The sequence below is a fragment of the Rhinoraja longicauda genome, chromosome 1 (assembly GCF_053455715.1).
Source record: "Rhinoraja longicauda isolate Sanriku21f chromosome 1, sRhiLon1.1, whole genome shotgun sequence".
NCBI lineage: Eukaryota > Metazoa > Chordata > Chondrichthyes > Rajiformes > Arhynchobatidae > Rhinoraja > Rhinoraja longicauda.
The window spans coordinates 29412269-29438777 of record NC_135953.1 but is presented as its reverse complement, the minus strand read 5'-3'; the positions used below and the strand labels follow the sequence as shown (position 1 = coordinate 29438777).

The 26509-nt window shown below is 43.5% G+C and overlaps 1 protein-coding gene across 2 annotated transcripts in view; it reads right to left on the bottom strand.

The window, feature by feature from the left end:
- Positions 1–26509, bottom strand: part of malt1 (MALT paracaspase 1) — a 165502-nt gene that overhangs the window by 57386 nt on the left and 81607 nt on the right. For both annotated transcript variants that reach the window (XM_078425571.1, XM_078425665.1), the window contains 5 exons: positions 23195–23398; positions 20023–20189; positions 16152–16276; positions 8593–8740; positions 2561–2739 (listed from right to left, as the gene is read on the bottom strand). In XM_078425571.1, coding sequence (XP_078281697.1) covers positions 2561–2739; positions 8593–8740; positions 16152–16276; positions 20023–20189; positions 23195–23349 — 774 coding nt within the window. In that variant the 5' untranslated portion in view covers positions 23350–23398. The remainder of the gene's footprint in view (positions 1–2560; positions 2740–8592; positions 8741–16151; positions 16277–20022; positions 20190–23194; positions 23399–26509) is intronic.

The window sequence follows — 26509 nt, the reverse complement described above, 5'->3', positions numbered from 1 at the left end:
CCTTGTTGGAATCTTCCCCACTCTCAAAGGGAAAAGCCTACCCACGTCAACTCTGTCCGTCCCTCTCAAAATTTTAAAAACCTCTATCAAGTCCCCCCTCAACCTTCTACGCTCCAAAGAATAAAGACCCAACCTGTTCAACCTCTCTCTGTAGCCTAAGTGCTGAAACCCAGGCAACATTCTAGTAAATCTCCTCTGTACCCTCTCCATTTTGTCGACATCCTTCCTATAATTTGGCGACCAGAACTGCACACCATACTCCAGATTCGGCCTCACCAATGCCCTGTACAATTTCAACATTACATCCCAACTTCTATACTCGATGCTCTGATTTATAAAGGCAAGCATACCAAACGCCTTCTTCACCACCCTATCCACATGAGATTCCACCTTCAGGGAACAATGCACAGTTATTCCCAGATCCCTCTGTTCCACTGCATTCCTCAATTCCCTACCATTTACCCTGTACGTCCTATTTTGATTTGTCCTACCAAAATGCAGCACCTCACACTTATCAGCATTAAACTCCATCTGCCATCTTTCAGCCCACCCTTCCAAAAGGCCCAAGTCTCTCTGTAGACTTTGAAAATCTACCTCACTATCAACTACTCCACCTATCTTAGTATCATCTGCATATTTACTAATCCAATTTGCCACACCATCATCCAGATCATTAATGTAAATGACAAACAACAGTGGACCCAACACAGATCCTTGGGGCACTCCACTAGACACTGGCCTCCAACCTGACATACAATTGTCAACCGTTACCCTCTGGTATCTCCCATTCAGCCATTGTTGAATCCATCTTGCAACCTCACTATTAATACCCAACGATTTAACCTTCTTAATCAACCTTCCATGTGGAACCTTGTCAAATGCCTTACTGAAGTCCATATAGACAACATCCACAGCCTTGCCCTTATCAATTTCCCTGGTAACCTCTTCAAAAAATTCAAGAAGATTAGTCAAACATGACCTTCCAGGCACAAATCCATGTTGACTGTTTCTAATCAGGCCTTGATTATCCAAATAATTATATATATTGTCCCTAAGTATCTTTTCCATTAATTTTCCCACCACAGACGTCAAACTAATAGGTCTATAATTGCTAGGTTTACTTTTAGAACCTTTTTTAAACAAAGGCACAACATGCGCAATGCGCCAATCTTCCGGCACCATCCCTGTTTCTAATGACGTTTGAAATATTTCCGTCATAGCCCCTGCTATTTCTGCACTAACTTCCCTCAATGTCCTAGGGAATATCCTATCAGGACCTGGAGACTTATCCACTTTTATATTCTTCAAAAGTGTCCGTACCTCCTCTTCTTTAATCCTCCTAATTTCCATCACTACTCTACTTGTTTCACTTACCTCACATAATTCAATATCCTTCTCCTCGGTAAATACCGAAGAAAAGAAATTGTTTAATATCTCCCCCCTTTCTTCCGGCTCAGCACATAGCTGTCCACTCTGACTCTCTAATGGACCAATTTTATCCCTCACTATCCTTTTGCTATTGACATATCTGTAGAACCCCTTGGGGTTTACTTTTACATTACTTGCCAAAGCAGCCTCATATCTTTTTTTCGCTTTTCTAATTTCCTTTTTAAGATTCCTTTTACATTCTTTATATTCCTCAAGAACCTCATTTACTCCCTGCCGCTTATATTTATTGTATATCTCCCTCTTTTTCCGAACCAAGTGTCCAATTTCCCTGGAAAACCACGGCTCTTTCAAATTATTATTCTTTCCTTTCCACCGAACAGGGACATAAAGACTCTGTACTCTCAAAATTTCACCTTTAAATATCCTCCATTTCTCTATTATATCCTTTTCATAAAACAACAATTTCCATTTCACTCCTTTTAAATCCTTTCTCATCTCCTCAAAATTAGCCTTTCTCCAATCCAAAATCTCAACCCTTGGTCCAGATTTGACCTTCTCCATAATGATATTGAAACTAATGGCATTATGATCACTAGACCCAAAGTGCTCCTCAACACATACCTCCGTCACCTGCCCCATCTCATTTCCTAACAGGAGGTCCAACACTGCCCCTTCTCTGGTAGGCACCTCTACGTATTGCTGCAAAAAACTATCCTGCACACATTTTAAAAACTCCAAACCATCCAGCCCTTTAACAGAATGTGATTCCCAGTCTATATACGGAAAATTGAAATCACCCACAATCACCACTCTGTGCTTACTACTAATATCTGCTATCTCCTTACATATTTGCTCTTCCAATTCTCGTTCCCTATTTGGCGGTCTATAATACACCCCTATAAGTGTTGCTAAACCTTTCTCATTTCTGAGTTCCACCCAAACAGCCTCCTTAATCGAGCCTTCTAGTCTGTCCTGCCAAAGCACTGCTGTGATATCCTCCCTGACAAGCAAAGCAACACCCCCACCTCTTGCCCCTCCGATTCTATCACATCTGAAACAATGAAATCCTGGAATATTTAATTGCCAATCGCAACCCTCCTGCAACCATGTTTCACTGAACAGAGTACATCATTCACAAATTTAAACATAGCACTGAGGTATCAGAAACTACCTTGTAATGTCTTTCAGAGCCATTGGTGAGTGGTACCCCATTCCTCAGCCATTGATAACGTGGCATTGGTGCACCAATTGCAGTACATTCTAACACCAGTGTATCCCATACCATCAGTTTTTGGGCTTGTGGCTGATTTATAATCTGGAGCCTGGTCTCATTGGTAAAGAATCTTCTTCCTGGAATGAAAACAATGTTATCATGATTAGCTGCTCACTAATTAGGACGTATATAAATATACAAAATCTTTGCCTATTTTAGAGTCAGATAGTCATAGCTTTAGGATCAAGAAAGTAGTTGCATGGCGTTGGCTGTTAAGGTTGCATATAGCAGGCATATTAGTAAATAGTGGTTGTGTGAATGTGTGTGTGGGGCCAGGTGATATAAAAGGTGATGGATGCACCACTGATCAAGTGGATTTTTGAATATGTAAGCACCAAACTATGAATATGGTTGTGTTGCCATTCACTTAACTTAAGAATTTTGAAATCAGATTCCTAACTTGTGTTATATTGGTGGTGGAGAAGATTTAATGAATATAAGAAACAAATGATGAATTACAAGATACCTGATGAGATCAACACAAAATGCTGGAGTAACTCAGCGGGACAGGCAGCATGGGTGACGTTTCTTATCTCTGTCTGATGAGCTTTGGTAGTCAAGGTAGGTATTTGGCTCACCCTAAATTATAATTTGACAATTCTCAAAGATACTATTTTTCATTGAAAAATAAAGAAACTTTGAGAAGATGATTCAACCGTGGCTAATTGAGGAGGTTATTATGAGGTTGATGGTGTCAAGAAAGACAGGGTTAATGAAAGGAGATTTCAGCCACTGGGAGAGAGATTACTTAGCCTGGAAATCTGCATAGCTCGATTTGGTACAGATTGTGGTCTTCAGTGTATGAATCTCTACAATTCCCTTGGCTATATGTATGCTATTATAAGATACATACACAGAGTTATAGAATAATACACTGTGGAAACAAGCCCTTTGTCCCAACTTGCCCATGTACCTGTCTAACTGCTTCGTAAAATGTTGGGATAGTCCCTGCCTCAACTATCTCCTCTGGCACCTTGTTCCATACATCCACCGCCCTTTGTGTGAAAAAGTTACCCCTTTACTGAAGTCTATATATACACCTACAGCTCTGCCCCCAACAACCCTTTTTGGTCACACTTTCAAAAAACTCAATCACATTTATGATACATGACCTCCCACGCACCTAAACCATATTGATTATCCTCAATCAGGCCTTGTCTATCTAAATGCCTGTATATTCTATCCCTCAGAATACCCTCTCATAACTTTCCAACTACAGATGTTAAGCTCACAGGCCTATAGTTCCCAGCTTTTTCCCTGCAGCCTTTCTTGAATAAAGGCATATTTGTCGCCCTCCAGTCTTCCAGCACCCTTCCTGTATTTAAAGACAACTCGTAAATACCTGGATATAAATGCACGTATTATTCAATGCTTTTCATTGTAAATTTCATCATAATATAAAACACTTTAGCTTGTACAAATCATTGTTCTCAACAAAGAGTTATAAATAAAACCAAATGTTTGTTAGGTTTTCACTAATGTGCATGCTTTTCATACCCACACAATGGCTGTCCAAAGTTTTAAAGAGTTAGTCAACCTGGGAGATCATGATTTTCATGCCCAGGCAACCTAGGCTACTGGCAGATTGCCCAAAATTGTGCTTCTAGGACAAATTTGAAAAACGTATTTGTGTAAATTGACAATCGGTTCAATGTAATGCACAGGCAGCCAACAAAAACAGAAAATGTTGGATGCCCAGAAGGGAAACAGAACTGATTAAGTATCTCCAATAAGAAGCACTGATTCTGTTTCTCTTCCCATTGATATGGCCTGACCTGCTGAATATTTCCAACATTTTCCATTTGTGTTTTATACACCCAGCATCTTTTTGTTTTCCGTTCAGTCTGCAAGATTTTATGATTTTCTTTTCTTGATATGCCCACGCTAAGCAATAAATCTTCTGAACAACTACTGGTCAGAAGTGATTAACAGTGTATAATATAAGGGTTAAACAGACCATATCAGTTACATTGGAGTTGTCAGATAAATTAGCAGCACCACATTTCAAACCCTGCTCAGGAAAACAAGATGATGTTTTCAAAGAATGCTTAGGCTAACTCGAAGGGACCAGTAAATCATGAGGCCACCTGCGAGGTCACTAAGATAAGCTTGGCTTGCCCGGAGACATCCAAGACTAGCTTGACGTCTGATAGGATATGTCAAGGATATTTGGCGAAACCAAGCGCAGGCTCGGCGATCGCTTCGCTGAACACCTGCGCTCGGTCCGCATTGACCAAACTGATCACCCAGTGGCCGAGCACTTCAACTCCCCCTCCCATTCCCAGTCTGACCTTTCTGTCATGGGCCTCCTCCAGTGCCATAGTGAGGCCCACCGGAAATTGGAGGAACAGCACCTCATATTTCGCCTGGGCAGTCTGCAGCCCAGCGGTATGAACATCGACTTCTCCAACTTTAGATAGTTCCTCTGTTCCTCTCTTCTCCTCCTCCTTCCCAGATCTCCCTCTATCTTCCTGTCTCCACCTATATCCTTCCTTTGTCCCACCCCCCTGACATCAGTCTGAAGAAGGGTCTCGACCCGAAACGTCACCCATTCCTTCTCTCCCGAGATGCTGCCTGACCTGCTGAGTTACTCCAGCATTTTGTGAATAAATACCTTCGATTTGTACCAGCATCTGCAGTTATTTCCTTATAATATTTGGTACCAAGGAGGATAGCTAGTTTGACACATAGTCACTTGTTGTTGTTCGAGATTAGACTTATATAAATGCATGCTTCTATCATTAGATCATGAGCTTCACCTTCGGGGAGTGAAAAGAGCTACACCAGAGGGGGAGAGAGAGAAAGGAAGAACTTGGACCATGGTGTTTTCCGGTGTCAGACAGGACAAACAGGAGACTCAAATACGCTGAAGGGGGGTAAGACCTGTTATTTTGCAATGTTACTTTATTGAAAATTTATCATTTTACTGTATTTTACTTTAATACATAGTTATTTGTTACCTTCAGCATGTGCTTTTTCCATTCATTGATCCAAATCCTTGAATTCTGCTTTTATTTTGTTACACAATGGGATAATTATTTGTTCCCTTTATTTAGGTTAACTGGGAAGATTTTTTTCCGGATCACAGCCTGGAGTGGTGATTTTCTCTGGCAATTGTTTAAAATCTAGAGAAAGAAACAGAGTCCTGCTTGAGGGAGCCTGCTTGTCTTGAAACCCCAGCAATCGCTTCAAACATTCACTTACTTCCATGCACCTTGGCTGCACTGTGTGCTACAAGATAGACTGGACCAACTCGGCAAAATATCTTAGACTTCTATCCTTAGAAGGGCAGGAGATGCAAGGCAAAAGGTAAATCGCCATTTAGCCATTGTTGCCAAGTCAAAATCCTGGAACAGTCCACCAATCAGTATTGTGGGAGTTTGTGACAATATACAAATTGCACCAATTCATCAACATCATCGTCCTCAATGTTGTAATTAGAGATAAGCAATACATTCCAGTTTTGAGAGCAATCCCCATTACTACAGAGCTGACTACTAATGTTCAGGGTGGAGCCAAAGATTGCACCTTAACAACTATGACAGGCCACACCCAGATTCAATCAATCAACTTCAGTCTTAGCTTTTGAACTGCTTCCTTTAAAATGATCTAATCCCATGGGTGGCTGGTGGAGTTAGGCTTCATCGTGGTTACAGTGGTTGGCCTTTGTTAAAAAAAAAACAAGGCATATCTATTTTTGTATTTGATGGGCACAAAGACTCCATATTTTATCGTGTTGATTACGATTAGAGGTGACCAAGGGAGAAGCAGCATCATAACAGTTAGACGAGTAGTGAATGCTTAATTAGCCATGGTACAAAATGGAGAACTGGCTTGGTATTATGGGACTTGACTATGTTCCATTTCTGTTGTCTCACATTGAGAACTGACTAGTTGGGCCTCTGCTTCTAAGTACTGATGCAGTTTGAGCTGGATACCCAACATCACCAATTACAAACACCATCGCTCTGGCCCAGGGGAAGTGTAAGATCAATTGGGAATGGGAGGGGGAGTTGAAGTGCTGAGCCACGGGGAGATCAGGTTGGTTGAGACGGACTGAGCGGAGGTGTTCAGTGAAACGATCGCCGAGCCTGCGCTTGGTCTCGCCGATGTAGAGAAGTTGACATCTGGAGTAGCGGATACAATAGATGAAACCAGCATCTGCAGTTTTTTTTCCTACACATCTTACCTGGCACCTAATTCCTTTCCCTAAACATAAAGGTCTTGCAGTAGTATAACTGCAACTTATCAAGTCTCTGAATTGTTTTTCTATTTTATGTGGCTGGTCCAGTTACGTTTCAGGCCAAGGATGTTAATGGTGGGGAACTCATGAATAATAATAATAATAATTTAAAACTGAACATTGGGAGCATCTTAGACTTGCTTGTAGTATTTATCACAGCCTGACACATTCTGCTCATCAGTTGCAAATGGAATAATATGCATTCACCAGTGAACAAGTCCACTTCTGACCCTTTGATAGGAGGTTCATTGATGAAGCAGCTCCAGATGGTTGGACCTATGACACTGACCCGAGGATCTCCTGCAGTATTGCACTCGGACAGGGGTGATTGGCCTCCATCAAACGCAACCATCTTCCTTTACATTAATAATTCCAGGAGTGTTTTCCTCTTTATCCCCATTGACTTTGGTTTAACCAGGACTTCATGAAGCCACACTTAAGATGTCTGGGCCACTCACTTTCACTTCAGCTCTACAATTCTGTTTAGTTTTACCAAGATTGTGATGAGGTCTGATACCACTTGCCCTATTAGGCACCAGTGAGAAGATAAACCAGTGATAAGTAAGTGCTACTTGATAGCACTGTCGTTAAAACCTTCCATTGCCACTGACGACTGGACATAGACTGACTGGGCACGAATTATCGAAATTAAATTGATCCTGCTTTTTGTAAGGACACTACTGGGCAGTTTTCCACATAGTTGGGTAGATGTTGTAATAGTACTGGAATAACTTGGCTATATGCATGAAGAAAGCCACAATGTGTGGAGTAACTCAGCGGATCAGACAGCATATCTAGTGAAAAGGGATGGGTGACATTTTGGGCCAAAACCCTTCTTCAGATATGCATATTCTGGAGTGGAGTGCAAGGCTTAGTATAATAGCCAGAATGGTGTCTGATTTCACAACTTTAATTGTATCCAGTTTTGTCACCTGTCTTCTCATATCATGTGGAATGGGTTGAGCAGTTCCTGTAATAGTGATGATCTTAGGAGGAATGCCACCACAGAGAGGATGTGGAGAAGATGTTTCCATTAGGGGGAGATTCTGGGACCAGAGGGCATAGCCTCAGAATAAAAGGACATACCTTTAGAAAGGAGATGAAGGGGAATTTCTTTAGTCAGAGGATGGCGAATCGGTGGAATTCATTGCCACAGACAGCTATGGAGGCCGTCATTGGGTATTTTTAAGGCGGAGATTGACAGATACGATTAGTAAGAGTGACAAGGGTTATGGGAAGAAGGCAGGAGAATGGGGTTGAGAGGGAAAATAGGTCAGCCATAATCGAATGGCAGAGTAGACTCAATGGGCCAAATGGCCTACTTCTGCTCCTATGACTTATGAACTTATGAGGTGGTTCTTGGAGCATCTACCTCCCATGAGCCACTCAATTGTTCACCTACTCAATACTACAGGGTTGAAAAGCCTTGAACTGACCCATCTAGCTGAATTCTTGCTATAACTATACAGGCTAAGACCTCGCCAGTTAGCATGCATTTGCTACCCACAACAGCTGGACACTCGCAAGCCGAGCCATCGAATGAAACTCAATAATCACAGGTCTAATGTGAAATACTTAATACCTGTAATGAATCTGATCTGGAATAAACCATTTTGTTCTCCATTGGTAGGCTATGTTACATAGTATATTCAATAGCAGAAGTAATTTTCCAACAACAGCAACTCACCACAAGTGGCGCTGAAACTGTAAACCTCCAGTTGCGCCCAGACACTGAATTCATAAAAGTAGCCACTGTTCACTCTGCAGGTGTACCATCCTGTGTCATTTATACTGACTGGATTAATCACAAGCTCAGGGGTGTTACCATTCAGAACCTGTTTATCAACAAAAACACATTGTTAGATAACTAAGCAACGCCAAATATATCTCATTATTATTTACAGGATGATGGCATCATGAGTAAGATCGGCATTTATTGCCCATTCATAGGTGGCAATCAGCAGCCTCTTTGAATTGCTATAGTCTTCTTCTGAAGTGGGGTTCAGTGTTATAGATTCAGAAATCACAAAGGTATGGTCATTGTATTTTCAGTCTCAATGATATGTTTGTTGGAGGATGACCCACAGGTGGGAGTGTCCCCTGCGGTCTCCAATTCTTGTCCTTCATGATGGCAGAAACCACAGATTTGAGAACCTTTACACAGAATAGCCTAGGCAAACATAGAAACATAGAAAATAGGTGCAGGAGTAGGCCATTCGGCCCTTCGAGCCTGCATCGCCATTCAATATGATCATGGCTGATCATCCAGCTCAGTAGCCCGTACCTGCCTTCTCTCCATACCCCCTGATCCCTTTAGCAAAAAGGGCCACATATAACTCCCTCTTAAATATAGCCAATGAACTGGCCTCAACTACCTTCTGTGACAGAGAATTCCAGAGACTCACCACTCTCTGTGTGAAGAAATGTTTTCTCATCTCGGTCCTAAAAGACTTCCCCCTTATCCTTAAGCTCTGACCCCTGGTTCTGGACTCCCCCAACATCGGGAACAATCTTCCCGCATCTAGCCTCTCCAACCCCTTAAGAATTTTATATGTTTCTATAAGATCCCCCCTCAGTCTTCTAAATTCCAGCGAGTACAAGCCCAGTCTATCCAGTCTTTCCTCATATGAAAGTCTCGCCATCCCAGGGATCAATCTGGTGAACCTTCTCTGTACTCCCTCTAAGGCAAGAACGTCTTTCCTCAGGTTAGGAGACCAAAACTGCACACAATACTCCAGGTACGGTCTCACCAAGGCCCTGTACAACTGCAGCAGAACCTCCCTGCTCCTAAACTCAAATCCTCTTGCTATGAATGCCAACATACCATTCGCTTTCTTCACTACATGCTTGCTTTCAATGACTGGTGCACCATGACACCCAGGTCACGTTGCATCTCCCCTTCTCCCAATCGGTCACCATTCAGGTAATACTCTGCTTTCCTGTTCTTGCCGCCAAAGTAGCGACTGTGCATTTTACGGACACCACATCCATGCTGTGTGGGTGGCTTAGGGAGTGAATGTTCAGGGCAGGAAATTTGCTGTCACCCAAGGAGACTGTTTCATCTTGGATAACATGGAACGTCTCCAGTGTAGATGGAGCTGCATTCATCCAGGCAGGTAGAGATTTCTTCATCAATCTCCTAACTTTGCCTTGTAGATGGTTTTAGGTATCAGAAGGTGAACTACTTGTTGCCAAGTCCCTGCTTCTGATCTATATTAATAGTTTTCCCATGATATTCTTAATAAAAATTGGCAAAACCAGTCTTTTTCACAACTGATTATTTTACCAAATTCCCAAATTATTTCTGTTATTGGACATTACAGGTGTTGGCAAATTCTCGGTTGATCACGCCACATGTAATTTGAGAATATTTTCACTGAACCTTCAAAGACAAGCAGCCCAAAGGAGAAATGATTGATCATTCATATCAAAAGCACGAGTTATAAGAAAAAAACGGAAAGATTTTTTTCCCCTCAAGAATGCCCGAGGTGACGATCTTAAAGAGGTGTATGTCAAGGCTGCAATCAAGCAACTGAAAACTGGCAAGGCAGCTGGCCCTGACAATATTCCACCTGAAGCCCTTAAAGTAGATATAGACTCATCAACAGACATGCTCTATGGCTTCTTTGGGAGAATTTGGGAAGAGAAAAAGACACCCACAGAATGGGCAGAGGGATACATTGTGAAACTGCCAAAAAAAGGTGACCTAAGAAAATGTAACAACTACCGAGCGTTCACCCTACTTTCTGTACCCAGTAAAATTCTCAACCGGATCATCCTCAACCGTCTTCAGGGAGCTGAAGACGAGAGGCTACGGGACCAGCAAGCAGGATTCAGGAAGGATCGCTCATGCACAGACCACATAGCAACACTGTGCATCATCATTGAACAGTCTATTGAATGGAACACGTCCCTGTACATCAACTTCATCGACTTTGAGAAAGCCTTTGACAGCTTAGGCAGGACAACACTATGGCGCCTAATGGACCACTATGGAATTCCCACCAAGATCATAAACTTAATCAAGAACTCGTATGATGGAACCTCATGCAAAGTTATGCATGCAGGCCAGCTCTCCCAGAGCTTTAGTGCCAAGACGGGCGTCAAGCAGGGATGTCTACTGTCACCATTCCTGTTCCTCCTGGCAATTGACTGGATCATGATGGAAACAACTGAAGGGAAAAGAAATGGAATCCAGTGAACAATGTGGGAGCATCCAGATGACCTTGACTTTGCAGACGACATAGCTCTCCTTTCACACACACAGATACAAATGCAGGAGAAGACGGACAGACTCTTACAAGCTGCAACAAAACGGTCTTACACCCAACACAGCAAAGACACAGGTGATGAAGATCCACTCCAAAACCAGCAGCCCTATCCTCATGCACAGCACTGCCCTGGAGGAGGTAGAAACATTCACATACCTAGGCAGTCTTGTGGACACCACCGGAGGGGCAGATGCAGACATAAAAAAACAGAATCAATAAGGCTGGGGTGGTGTTTAACATCTGGAGTTTAAAATACATCTCAATCAACACCAAAATACGCATCTTTAATTCAAATGTGAAGCAGGTAATGCTGTATGGATCAGAGACATGGAAAACAACAAAACACACAACAAACAGGCTGCAAACATTCATTAGCACCTGCCTCAGGAGTATACGAAACATCTGGTGGAGAGACAAAGTAAGCAATGTGGACCTGTGGAAAAGAACAAGCCAGGATCCCATTGACTTACAAATTCGAAAGAGAAAATGGAGTTGGATTGGTCACACCCACAGAAAACCTGCCACAAACATCACACGGCAAGCCCTGAAATGGAACCCCCAAGGAAAAATGAAAAGAGGTCACCCCAGGAACAGCTGAAGAAGAGGTGTCCAGGCAGAAATGTCTGGGAGTGGGCTCAACTGGGGTGATCTCGAAAGAACCGCCAACAACCGAGTGAGGTGGAGGACATTTGTCAATGGCCTCTGCTCCCTAGAGGAGCCAAGGGCTTAAGAAGAAGAAGAAGTTGTCAATAAACAAAGTAAAAATTAGTGATTCAAAATACTAATTAAAGCTAAACTGAGGGTAGAGGTCCAATAGTCATACTGTACATTAAAACTGCATTTGAATTTTGTGATTCAGCATGTTTAAACAAAGCAATCTAAAGTCTTGGCATTATGTTTGGCACAGGTTCCTTTGCCGTATTGTTCTTATGTTCTATATACTGGAAACGCCTACATTTTCTTTGGAGCAACCTGGAATGGAACTGAGGAGGAAGAACAGATAGCAAAAGCAAAGTAAAGAAAGTTTACACACACCAAGAGGAATACTAACATTCAAATCAGATTGGATGCAAAGGAGATTGGTGTACAAACTTAAGGCACACGGTATTGAGGGTTCAGTGTTGAGGTGGATAGAAAATTGGTTGGCGGACAGGAAGCAAAGAGTAGGAATAAACGGGTCCTTTTCGGAATGGCAGGCAGTGACTAGTGGGGTACCGCAAGGCTCAGTGCTGGGACCCGTTATTTACAGTGTATATTAATGATTTGGCGAGGGAATTGAATGCAACATCTCTAAGTTTGCGGATGACACGAAGCTGGGTGGCAGTGTTAGCTGTGAGGAGGATGCTAGGAGGCTGCAGAATGACTTGGATAGATTAGGCGAGTGGGCAAATGCATGGCAGATGCAATATAATGTGGATAAATGTGAGGTTATCCACTTTGGCGGCAAGAACAGGAAAGCAGAGTATTACCTGAATGGTGACCGATTGGGAGAAGGGGAGATGCAACGTGACCTGGGTGTCATGGTGCACCAGTCATTGAAAGCAAGCATGCAGGTGCAGCAGGCAGTGAAGAAAGCGAATGGTATGTTGGCATTCATAGCAAGAGGATTTGAGTTTAGGAGCAGGGAGGTTCTGCTGCAGTTGTACAGGGCCTTGGTGAGACCGCACCTGGAGTATTGTGTGCAGTTTTGGTCTCCTAACCTGAGGAAAGACGTTCTTGCCTTAGAGGGAGTACAGAGAAGGTTCACCAGATTGATCCCCGGGATGGCGGGACTTTCATATGAGGAAAGACTGGATAGACTGGGCTTGTACTCGCTGGAATTTAGAAGACTGAGGGGGGATCTTATAGAAACATTTAAAATTCTTAAGGGGTTGGAGAGGCTAGATGCGGGAAGATTGTTCCCGATGTTGAGGGAGTCCAGAACCAGGGGTCACAGCTTAAGGATAAGGGGGAAGTCTTTTAGGACCGAGATGAGAAAACATTTCTTCACACAGAGAGTGGTGAGTCTGTGGAATTCTCTGCCACAGAATGTAGTTGAGGCCAGTTCATTGGCTATATTTAAGAGGGAGTTAGATGTGGCCCTTTTTGCTAAAGGGATCAGGGGGTATGGAGAGAAGGCAGGTATGGGTTACTGAGCTGGATGATCAGCCATGATCATATTGAATGGCGGTGCAGGCTCGAAGGGCCGAATGGCCTACTCCTGCACCTATTTTCTATGTTTCTATGTTTAAAGTCAGTAAACTCCTTTGAAGACTCAGTTACTCCATACATGGTAGAATATGCCGTTACAAATATGTTCTGTCCTGCACCATATTACATGCCTAACCATGAGTGTGTCACTTCAGAATAGTTTATGGAGAAACTGCACATTTCATTTATAAGGAACAAAATGGCAGTGCAATAAACAAAAATCTCCCGCCAGTAGTTAGACTGCCCCATGACCTTCAATAACTTTACCATTACCAGATCCCTCACCATCAACATCATACAAAGAGTTGTAGATCACACAGCATAGAAAAGGGTCATTTGGCCCACCAATTCCATGCCAAACAACAAGCATCATCTTCTGAATTCCTACATTAAACCCATTTTTTTGTCTTGGAAGTTATAGATGTTCGTTATTCTATGAGTAACCAATTAACTAAAAGCTATTCCATCATCTGCAAATTTTAGAGCTAATCTCATGTTCATGGATGTGTACAGCTCCAATATCTCTCAACAGGTTTGATACAATTCAGGACAATACTGATAACTTTGGCATCTACCCTCCAGCATACAAACATACAAATATTCCCTCACCCAGCCAGCGTGTAGCTTGAGCATTTATCATCAGCAAAATACACTGCTGTTACTTGTCAAGATTTTCTAAACATTTGAAATCTACAGTTTTTACCACCCTGCATAGGTATTGTACTTATAACTGGCACGTTTTCCTCGAAGTTACACATCACTAAGATTTTAAAATATATTCTATTCATTCACTGTTACTGGCCAACACCCTGGAAATGCCTTCCTCACAGATCTCAGGAAGGACATCCACTAAACAATGAAAATGGTCCTAGCAAGCAGATTACTTTCCCATTCTTCAAGTCAATTAGGGATGGTGAATAAGTTCTGGCTTTGTCAGTGACACCACATCTCATGACCAAATAAAAATCTTATAACATTAATTGTGACATGAGACCAGTGGATAATGGCCATGTCCACAGTCAAAACTTACTGCCGTATTTTGAATTGATTTACTATATTATGGATCCGATATAGGGAGGAGATGGAGGCACATATTGCGCACAGTCATAAATTCCCACCAATTCTAAAGCACGATGAAAAAAGAACTGATTGAAAACAGAAGTTATAGAGTCATAGAGTGATACGGGCTCTTCGGCCCAACTTGCCCACACCGGCGAACATGTCCCAGATACACTAATCCCACCTGCCTGGGCTTGGTCTATATCCCTCCAAACCTGTCCTATCCATGTACCTGTCTAACTGTTTCTTAAACGTTGGGATAATCCCAGCCTCAACTACCTCATCTGGCAACTTGTTCCATACACCCACCACCCTTTGTGTGAAAAAGTTACCCCTCAGATTCCTATAAAATCTTTTCCCCTTCACCTTGAACCCATGTCCTCTGATCCTCGATTCCCCTACTCTGGGCAAGAGACTCTGTGCATCGACACGATCTATTCCTCTCATGATTTTATACACCTCTATAAGATCACTCTTTATCTTCCTACGCTCCAAGAAATAGAGACCCAGCCTACTCAACCTTTCCCTATAGCTCATACCCTCTAGTCCTGGCAACATCCTCGTAAATCTTCTCTGAACCCTTTCAAGCTTGACAATATCTTTCCTATAACATGGTGCCCAGAACTGAACACAATACTTTAAATGCAGTCTCACCAACATCTTATACAACTGCAACATGACCTCCCAACATCTTTACTCAAAGTTGGTCAGAAACAATTCAAAATGGTGAAAATTTTCCAAATAACAAGAAAGGGATGGAAAACGACTTTCTCGGATTACTGGTCTACAGCTGGGCATGAAATTGGATTGTCAATATTTCATTTCATACAAGGTCAGGCTCGAAATTAGGGCGTACTTCAGCTTCATTAGGAAGGTTTCCCTCCCATTACTGTTACAAGTTCTCAATTGAAGACTTCTCCCAAGTTATTATTGAATTAAGGTCAACAGGAAGTTGATAATGATTGCCACTGACCACAACATCCTGCTCTTTGGTCTGCCAGAACAAGCACTATCCCCAGTCTGATTAAACTCAGGATTGGTCCGGAATCTATCTACATGGATGGGGTGGGGAAATTATATGAGAAAGGGCATCCTATGCTAATATTATACTGGGTAGCCAATTCCCTATTTAAACATGAGATGCATGATCCCATAGAGAGTCACTGGCAATTTATTCCTTCCTCTCACTACCCATTTATCCGCCATGTCTACTTCCTCTTTTTCCAGTAATTTCTCACAATGACTTCCCCTTTACTCACTATCTTCCTCCCACATCTCCCCTGTACTTCACACACCATCCTCTCTTCTTCCTCTCTCAACCTCTCATGTAAAATCACTGAAATTTACAGCATAGGACAAATCAGTAGGTGCCCGACATTTCTCCTGCCCCTACTGGTCTCATATGGGACAACCATTTCCCCATTTAAATGTGTCAGGAAGAACATTACCAATGGCAGGAAGGCCCCAAGACTTAATGGAGAGAAAAAGAAATCATCAGGGGGGCATCATTCTTCTGATCACATCCCCTTGACCCTTCGGGCCCAGTTCTGGTACTGTGAAAGGAGGGTAAATTTGTGTCATCCGGAGATTTATGTCTCCCATTCAAATAGTGGAAGGTTGACGCCAATATCTTCAGATGAACAATGGAAGATGGGGAAGTCAACTACAAATATGTGGATAAATTATATATTTTTTTTAAATGTGAAATGTATTTCGTATCCATCACCTCTGTTTTCTTTCTGAACCATTGATATTCAACATTTGGATATCCTGTTGCTTCGCAGTAGAGTCTCACTGACTGGCCAGCCAGAACTGCCTGGGAAACTGGCTGAATGAGAATCTTCAATGAAGCTGGGGGAAAAAAAAAGAGGTTCAAAGTCATTATCCCATATGGTGCTCTGTGTCCAAACCTAACATAATTAACTTAACATAACATAACATAAGGCAAAACCAAGCGCAGGCTCGGCGATCGCTTCGCTGAACACCTGCGCTCGGTCCGCATTGACCAAACTGATCTCCCGGTGGCCGAGCACTTCAACTCCTCCTCCCATTCCCAGTCTGACCTTTCTGTCATGGGCCTCCGCCAGTGCCATAGTGAGACCCACCGGAAATTGGAGGAACAGCACCTCATATTTCGCCTGGGCAGTTTGCAGCCCAGTGGTATGAACATCAACTTCTCCAACATTAGATAGTTCCTCTGTCCCTCTCTTCCTCTCCTCCTTCCCAGATCTCCCTCTATCTTCCTGTCTCCACCTTTATCCTTCCTTTGTCCCGCCCCCGACATCAGTCTGAAGAAGGGTCTCGACCCGAAACATCACCCATTCCTTCTCTCCCGAGATGCTGCCTGACCTGCTGAGTTACTCCAGCATTTTGTGAATAAATACCTAACATAATTAAAACAGACTTGGAAGCATTCAAAAGTCAAGCAGCATCGGTGAGAAAAGAAAGAGAATCAATGTTACATGATACTAACTGGCGACTTTGTTTAATGTATTAATGAATTATACACCTCCAACAGCTTTTGGGACTTCTACACTATGACAACTCCATCTACTTTGGGAAAATATAAAGACAAGCACATTTTAAGTTGCAAAGAGGGGAGGTTGGAGTGAACAGAGGAGCCGTCTATCAAAGACTGTAGTAAGTCATCAAGTAAATAATTACTTTAAAAACAGGTAGTTGGAACCAATTGTACAGAAACAATTTAGAATATAATAAATTGAAATAGAAAGTAGTAGCACACCTGCAATTGTGAAATCTCGCAAGTTGTAACATGCCTAGTCCTAGATGAGGTGCTACTCCTCCTGTTTTTCAAGACTTTCTTGATCAGTGCAAGTGTCAGAGGTAATGGGGAGAAGGCAGGAGAATGGGGTTCGGAAGGGGAGATAGATCAGCCATGATTGAATGGCAGACTTGATGGGCCAAATAGCCTAATTCTAATCCTATACCTTATGACATCGTTGCTCGAAGGCAGAAAGGTCAGAGTTGAGAGGACAGAGACTTAAAGTGAGAGCCCTTGCAAACCGAACACAGCTGTTCTGCAAAGTAGTCACCCAACAACATTTAGTTTCTTCATGTGGAGGATACCACATCACATGTGGGGAAGATGCTGGAGTCAATTATAAAAGACGAAATTGCTGAGCATTTGGATAGCAGTAACAGGATCATTCCGAGTCAGCATGGATTTACAAAGGGGAAATCATGCTTGACAAATCTACTGGAATTTTTTGAGGATGTAACTAGGAAAATTGACAGGGGAGAGTCAGTGGATGTGGTGTACCTCGACTTTCAGAAAGCCTTCGACAAGGTCCCACATAGGAGATTAGTGGGCAAAATTAGAGCACATGGTATTGGGGGTAGGGTACTGACATGGATAGAAAATTGGTTGACAGACAGAAAGCAAAGAGTGGGGATAAATGGGTCCCTTTCGGAATGGCAGGCAGTGACCAGTGGGGTACCGCAAGGTTCGGTGCTGGGACCCCAGCTATTTACGATATACATTAATGACTTAGATGAAGGGATTAAAAGTGCCATTAGCTAATTTGCAGATGATACTAAGCTGGGGGATAGTGTGAATTGTGAGGAAGATGCAATAAGGCTGCAGGGTGACTTGGACAGGTTGTGTGAGTGGGCGGATACATGGCAGATGCAGTTTAATGTAGATAAGTGTGAGGTTATTCACTTTGGAAGTAAGAATAGAAAGGCAGATTATTATCTGAATGGTGTCAAGTTAGGAAGAGGGGATGTTCAACGAGATCTGGGTGTCCTAGTGCATCAGTCAGTGAAAGGAAGCATGCAGGTACAGCAGGCAGTGAAGAAAGCCAATGGAATGTTGGCCTTCATAACAAGGGGAGTTGAGTATAGGAGCAAAGAGGTCCTTCTACAGTTGTATCGGGCCCTGGTGAGACCGCACCTGGAGTACTGTGTGCAGTTTTGGTCTCCATATTTGAGGAAGGATATTCTTGCTATGGAGGGCGTGCAGCGTAGGTTCACTAGGTTAATTCCCGGAATGTCGTATGTTGAAAGGCTGGAGCAATTAGGCTTGTATACACTGGAATTTAGAAGGATGAGGGGGGATCTTATTGAAACATATAAGATAATTAGGGGATTGGACACATTAGAGGCAGGAAACATGTTCCCAATGTTGGGGGAGTCCAGAACAAGGGGCCACAGTTTAAGAATAAGGGGTAGGCCATTTAGAACGGAGATGAGGAAGAACTTTTTCAGTCAGAGAGTGGTGAAGGTGTGGAATTCTCTGCCTCAGAAGACAGTGGAGGCCAGTTCGTTGGATGCTTTCAAGAGAGAGCTGGATAGAGCTCTTAAGGATAGCGGAGTGAGGGGGTATGGGGAGAAGGCAGGAACGGGGTACTGATTGAGAGTGATCAGCCATGATCGCATTGAATGGCGGTGCTGGCTCGAAGGGCTGAATGGCCTACTCCTGCACCTATTGTCTATTGTCTATAAATGCAAGTGAACTGTGTTTCACCTGGAAGAGCTGCTTGAGTTACAGGAAAGTGGGAAGGAAAGAGATTAAGGAAAGGGCCGGTTGCATTTCACACAGTTGCTGCCAGATGGGAAGTGGTTCGTGAAAATGGAAGAGTGGACAGCACACTCACAGAGGGACCAGTCCCTTCAGAATGCTGAAAAGTGAGGGTTAAATATGAAGCATAGATTCACTTGCATTTCTTCCAATTTAATGCGATGCAATCAATGCTCACGAAAATGGGAACTTTTACGCTGGAGAAACCAAACACAAGGCAGGCGATCGCTTCGTAGAACACCCAGGTACACATGCACTCCGCCATTGTAACATGTTGCCTCAAAGTTAAGAACTCATGACGCTAACTTCATGAACTCCACCACCACACCTGGCAGTGCGTTCCAGGCATCCACTTTGTTCACGTAACATGCGCTCGAGATGATCTTTTTACAGGAATCCACGGAATTTGAAGGCTTCCAATCAAGATGAGCTAAGCTCAAAATGAGCTAAGTTATTATCAGATGCTGAGAAATAAGAGGCTTGGGTAAATGCTCACTTTGGAAAGAACGTTGGTGATGTACCTCTGCAGCCAAGTCTTTAAGAAGGAGGCCCAGTAGTGAACTGGATTACAGAATTTTTAAAGTTCTGCTCTTTTGTAAGCTGTTAAGGATCTCTGGATAAGTTTATCAACATTTAACAGCAATGCACTGAGCATCATCCATACATGGTGATGTATTGATACACCATCCATACACCTTAAAACAGAACCAGGTGCTGCAACCCACGTAGAGAATTGAATTGCACATGAAATGCTGCCTTTCACCTTTTATAAGCAAGCGATTGCAAACAAATGTAGTGTGGCACGTCGAAAAAGCCCGAAATAATACGTTTGCTAGACCGGTCAAGTCTGCCAGAGTGAAATCGCGCCCAAAACCTCGTCCTTTATAACCGTAGCAAAGGGCCGCCCCCCTGGACGGGTCCTTTCCCGTGCTGAGGGGTCGGTAGTGGTATGGCCCGACCCTCAGGAGCCACCACAGTAGTGACATTCTTCGTTCTGAAAATCAGGGTCTTTCAGCAAACGTTTCCCTTGCATTGTGAACACACAACTCAAACAAACCTGAAATTCGCAGAAGCTGAAAGGCTTCCGTGTGCCCCATTGCTTGAAGGAAATCCAAGAGGTCTCTCACAGTCACACCCTGACTGCCCATCAAATTTAGCAAGCTTCGGCTGGGGCTTCCATCCAGGTCCAGCGTTTTCAGCGAGCATTTGTCTAGGTCCTCTGAGCTGGAGAGGAAATAATTACATGTCTTCTTTGAGATTGTGAAAGAACATAGCAAAGTACAGTGCAAGAACAGGCACTTCAGCGCACAATGTCTGTGCCGAACATGAAGCCAAGATGAGCTAATATCATCTGCTTGCACATGATCCATATCCTTCCATGTCTATGAGCTTATCCAAAACCCTCTAAAATGGCACTATCATATCGGCCTCCTCCACCACCCTTGGCGTCACTCATCACCCTCCGTATAAAAATCTGCCCCACATACCTCCCCTAAACGTTACCCCCTCTCTCATTATTGTGATATACTTCTATCAGGTCTCAACACCGGTGCCCCTCAAAGATGCATTCTCAGTCCCTTACTATATTTCCTATGTATTCAGGCTGTGCGGTTAAATTCGGTTCTAACTCCATTTACAAGTTTGCAGATGACACCACTGTGGTGGGCTGGATCACAAACAATGATGAGCTCTTCCATAAGCTGGAGTTCAGTCCAATTCATCTCTGACCCATTGCGAACATTGGACTTTATGTCTCTGGAACTGGTACGCCACATTGCTGAGAACTATATTCTGCACTCTTTATCTTCCCCTTCGCTCTACCTATTGAACCCGAGTTGGTTTGCGTATGGTATTACCCGATTTAATTGGATTGATATACCCAAATTGAAAAAATAGATCCAATAATTTATATTAAATTTAGCAAGAGGTCTAACTAACTTAATGCACCAATGGAATCTAGGTTAAAAAAATTATGTTGTAATATGATAAACAAAAGCAAATTACCATGAGAGACTTTGAGGAAATTAGTATAACACTAGTCCAAGTGGACCTGTTGGGCCCAAACCTCTCCTGCATTGGTGCAGCACTCCCTCCTCCTCCTCCCCCCTCCTCCTCCTCCCTTCTCCCCCTCCCCCCCCTTCAAACCCCCTCATCCTCCCCCTTATCCTCCCTCCACTCCCCCTCCCTAGGAAATAGATTTCATCTTTAAAATGTGAATAACTTTAAAAATATAACCGATTTCAATGAAACTTATTTCATTAGCACCAAAGGGACGACGGTGAGCCTAAAATTGTCACGCTATCGTGTACCATTTTGCTGTAGTTCAGAGTTTTAGTATATAGAGGTTGGAGAGGCATCTAAAGTGCTTATACAAAATAAATTATTGCCGTCAGCACCTTCCACCTGCTCCTCCTCCACTACCCACTCCTTCCTGAATCTCATGTAGATTGTGCACTACATCTTAAACCTGAAACATGTTCACACCTCACTGCTGAGTAATACAAACAGAAGAATTAGAAGCAGGAGCTGGACATTCAGCATGTCAGGTCTGCTCCAGCAATTAAAGAGATCATGGTCAAACTAAATGTAACCTCAACTCTGCATTCTTATTTCCCCATGGTAACCTTTCAATTCCTTGCTCATCATATGTCCATCAACTCCTGCCCAAAATTTTTCACATACTCTGTTTCCACAGCTCTTTCACGAAGTTAGTTACAAACACTCATGACCCTTTGGAAGATGATGTTTTTACATGGATAGGAAAGGTTTAGAAGGATATGGGCCAAAAGCTGGCAGGTGGAACTAGTGTAGATGGGGCATCTCGGTCGGCATGGGCAAGATTGAGCCATAGAACTGTTTTCGTGCTGCATGAAACGCGGACTTCAAGTGTTCTGGCCTAAAACGCCACCTATCCATGCTCTCCAGAGATGCTGCCTGACCTGCTGAGTTACTCCAGTACTTTGTGATGTTTTAAAGTCTATAAAATATTGGTTAGGCTACAGTTGGAGTATTGTATGCAGTACTGGTTACCCTATTAAAGGGAGGATGTAGAAGCTTTGGAGAGGATTCAGACATTTACCTCTGGATTAGAGGGCATTAGCTGCAAGCAGAGATTGGTCAAATATGGATTGTTTTCTCTGGAGTATCGTAGATTACGAGGAGACCAAATAGAAGTATATAAGATTATGAGAGGTATAGATAGGGTAGGTAGTCAGAATCTTTTTTCCCCAGGGTGGAAATGTCAAATACTAGAGGGCAAAGCTTTACGGTGAGACAGGGAAAGTCTCAAGAAAACACAACTGGAGGAACTCAGTGGTCAGGCAGCACCTGTGCAGGGAACAGACAGATGATGTTTTGGTTTGTCTCAGGTATGTGCCTCGAAAATGCTGTTGGTGGTAGCAGACACAAAAGTTGGTGTTTTATAACGCTTTTTAGAAAGACATGAATATAAATGGAACGGAGGGATATGGATCATCTGCAGGCAGAAGTGTTTTGTTTAATTTGGTATTATGTTCAACACGGGCATCGTTGGCCGAGGAGTCTGTTCCTGTGCGGTACAGTTCTCCATTCTACATCCATGAAATGTAGTAAGTGACTCCGTTCACAGGCAATTAGAAATGAGTAATAAATGCTAGCCTAATCCTAAAACTGAATTTCAATAAGTGTATTAAAAATGGTTATCAGGGTAACTTTCAGTGATGTGTCCTTGTTACCACCACCAAATTGAGTCCAGAACAAGGGGCCACAGTTTAAGAATAAGGGGTAGGCCATTTAGAACTGAGATGAGGAAAAACTTTTTCAGTCAGAGAGTTGTGAATCTGTGGAATTCTCTGCCTCAGAAGGCAGTGGAGGCCAATTCTCTGAATGCATTCAAGAGAGAGCTGGATAGAGCTCTTAAGGATAGCGGAGTCAGAGGGTATGGGGAGAAGGCAGGAACGGGGTACTGATTGAGAATGATCAGCCATGATCACATTGAATGGCGGTGCTGGCTCGAAGGGCCGAATGGCCTCCTCCTGCACCTATTGTCTATTGTCACCTTTAGCAGAGAGAGGGCGAGCTTTTGCTTTAAATTGCAGTTCTTGTTAAAAATCATATAAAACACAAACAAATCAGCAAAACAGGCAAGAGATACTGAATTAACGCTTCAGATTCACAACGTGTGTAGTTTGGCATTGTTGAATTTTACTTCGGTAGAAAAAGTCCAATATTTCTCCTGACAATGATGTTACCTGAGTTTGAAACGCTTGTCAGCTCCCACGATTTCCGCCAGTTTCCTCCACCCACGACCAGCTTGGGTCTTGTCCAGCAGGCAGCTTAGTCTCTTTAGCGTGTGTTCCTTCAGGCTGTTGATGTTGGACGGCTGGTGCTGCATGGACTCTGCCATTGTTGCAGCGTGAGTGAAAAGGAGCAGCCTCCAGCCCAGCCCACCGCACCTGGTAAATGAGACACCTTCGGTCACCGCTGCTCGCCAACCAACACCTTTCAAAGCACACAAATAGTGTAACACTTACTGGAATCGGTGACTTCAAACCACTGATGTCGAAAAAACCCCCAACGTAAAGTGTGCAAAGTTGATCTCAGACAATCCTTTCTCCCACTCACGATCTCGCTTTTCCATTTAAATCACTCCTCTCCCAGTGACAAACCCATCACGTCTCTGCTTGCCATTGCACTCGCCGATTAACCGACGTGAATGAAGCACAGCAAACGACGTGGAACTAACTCTCCGTGAAAGCCGGTGAACCACACACTTCCTGCTCCTCAGCTGATACATCACTGAATCACTTCACACAGGCACACCCCAGCAACAAAGGCAGCTGGGACTTGTAGTTCTCATTGGAAAAGTAGATGCAGGATTTATTCACAAAATGCTGGAGTAACTCAGCAGGTCAGGCAGCATCTCGGGAGAGAAGGAATGGGTGACATTTCGGGTCGAGACCCTTCTTCAGGTTTCTGGGTCAAGATGTGGTCGTAGAGTAGGAGGGCAGGAGAAATCACAGAGGGGGAGCAGTGAGAGAGCATGTTGCTAAACTCTCGTCGAAGAGAGGAGGAGAACTTCTTCAAAGTGAACATACCTTGAAGAGAAATCGCAGTGGAGCAACAAGTAGTATAAGAAAATAACTGCAGATGCTGGTGCAAATCGATTTATTCACAAAATGCTGGAGTAACTCAGCAGGTCAGGCAGCATCTCGGGAGAGAAGGAATGGGTGACGTTTCGGGTCGAGACCCTTCTTCAGGAGAAGACCCATTCGGCCCTTCGAGAATTCAATTTAATTCAATATAATTACGGCTGATCATCTAAAATCAGTACCCCTTTCCTGCTTTTCCCCCATATCCCTTGATTCTTTTGGCCCTAAGAGCTAAATCTAACTCTCTCTTGAAAACATCCAGGGAATTGGCCCCCACTGCCTTCTGTGGCAGAGAATTCCACAAATTCACAACTCTCTGGGTGAAGAAGTTTTTCCTCATCTCAGTCCGAAATGGCCTCCCCCTTATTCTTAAACTGTGACCCCTGGTTCTGAACTCCCCCAACATCAGGAACATTTTCCTTGCATCTAGCCTGTCCAATCCTTTAAGTATTTTATATGTTTCTAAAAGATCCCCTCTCATCCTTCCAAATTCTAGTGAATACAAGCCCAGTCGATCCATTCTTTCATCATATGTCAGTCCTGCCATCCCGGGATTTAACCTGGTGAACCTAAGCTGCACTCCCTCAATAGCAATAATGTCCTACCTCAAAGTAGGAGACCACAATTGCACACAATACTCCAGGTGTGGTCTCACCGGGGCCCTTTACAACTGCTAGATAGAGCTCTTAAGGACAGCGGAGTCAGGGGGTATGGGGAGAAGGCAGGAATGGAGTACTGATTGAGAATGATCAGCCATGATCACATTGAATGGTGGTGCTGGCTCGAAGGGCCGAATGGCCTATTCCTGCACCTATTGTCTATTGCAGTAGAACCTCCGTGCTCTTAAATTCAATACCTCTCACAATGAAGGCACACGTGCCATTAACTTTCTTCACTGCCTGCTATACCTGCATGCTTACTTTTAGTGACTGAAGTACAAGCACACCCAGGTCTCATTGCACCTCCCATTTTCCTAATCTGACACAATTCAGATAATAATCTGCCTACCTGTTCTTGCCACCTAAGTGGATAACCTCACATTATACTGCATCTGCCACGCATCTGCCCACTCACCCAATCTATCTAAGTCACCCTGCAGCCTCATAGCATTCTCATCGCAGCTCACACTGCCACCCAACTGGGTGACGTTTCGGGTCGAGACCCTTCTTCAGGTTTCTGGGTCAAGATGTGGTCGTAGAGTAGGAGGGCAGGAGAAATCACAGAGGGGGAGCAGTGAGAGAGCATGTTGCTAAACTCTCGTCGAAGAGAGGAGGAGAACTTCTTCAAAGTGAACATACCTTGAAGAGAAATCGCAGTGGAGCAACAAGTAGTATAAGAAAATAACTGCAGATGCTGGTACAAATCGATTTATTCACAAAATGCTGGAGTAACTCAGCAGGTCAGGCAGCATCTCGGGAGAGAAGGAATGGGTGACGTTTCGGGTCGAGACCCTTCTTCAGGAGAAGACCCATTCGGCCCTTCGAGAATTCAATTTAATTCAATATAATTACGGCTGATCATCTAAAATCAGTACCCCTTTCCTGCTTTTCCCCCATATCCCTTGATTCTTTTGGCCCTAAGAGCTAAATCTAACTCTCTCTTGAAAACATCCAGGGAATTGGCCCCCACTGCCTTCTGTGGCAGAGAATTCCACAAATTCACAACTCTCTGGGTGAAGAAGTTTTTCCTCATCTCAGTCCGAAATGGCCTCCCCCTTATTCTTAAACTGTGACCCCTGGTTCTGAACTCCCCCAACATCAGGAACATTTTCCTTGCATCTAGCCTGTCCAATCCTTTAAGTATTTTATATGTTTCTAAAAGATCCCCTCTCATCCTTCCAAATTTTAGTGAATACAAGCCCAGTCGATCCATTCTTTCATCATATGTCAGTCCTGCCATCCCAGGATTTAACCTGGTGAACCTAAGCTGCACTCCCTCAATAGCAATAATGTCCTACCTCAAAGTAGGAGACCACAATTGCACACAATACTCCAGGTGTGGTCTCATCGGGGCCCTTTACAACTGCTAGATAGAGCTCTTAAGGACAGCGGAGTCAGGGGGTATGGGGAGAAGGCAGGAATGGAGTACTGATTGAGAATGATCACATTGAATGGTGGTGCTGGCTCGAAGGGCCGAATGGCCTATTCCTGCACCTATTGTCTATTGCAGTAGAACCTCCGTGCTCTTAAATTCATTACCTCTCACAATGAAGGCACACGTGCCATTAACTTTCTTCACTGCCTGCTATACCTGCATGCTTACTTTTAGTGACTGAAGTACAAGCACACCCAGGTCTCATTGCACCTCCCATTTTCCTAATCTGACACAATTCAGATAATAATCTGCCTACCTGTTCTTGCCACCAAAGTGGATAACCTCACATTATACTGCATCTGCCACGCATCTGCCCACTCA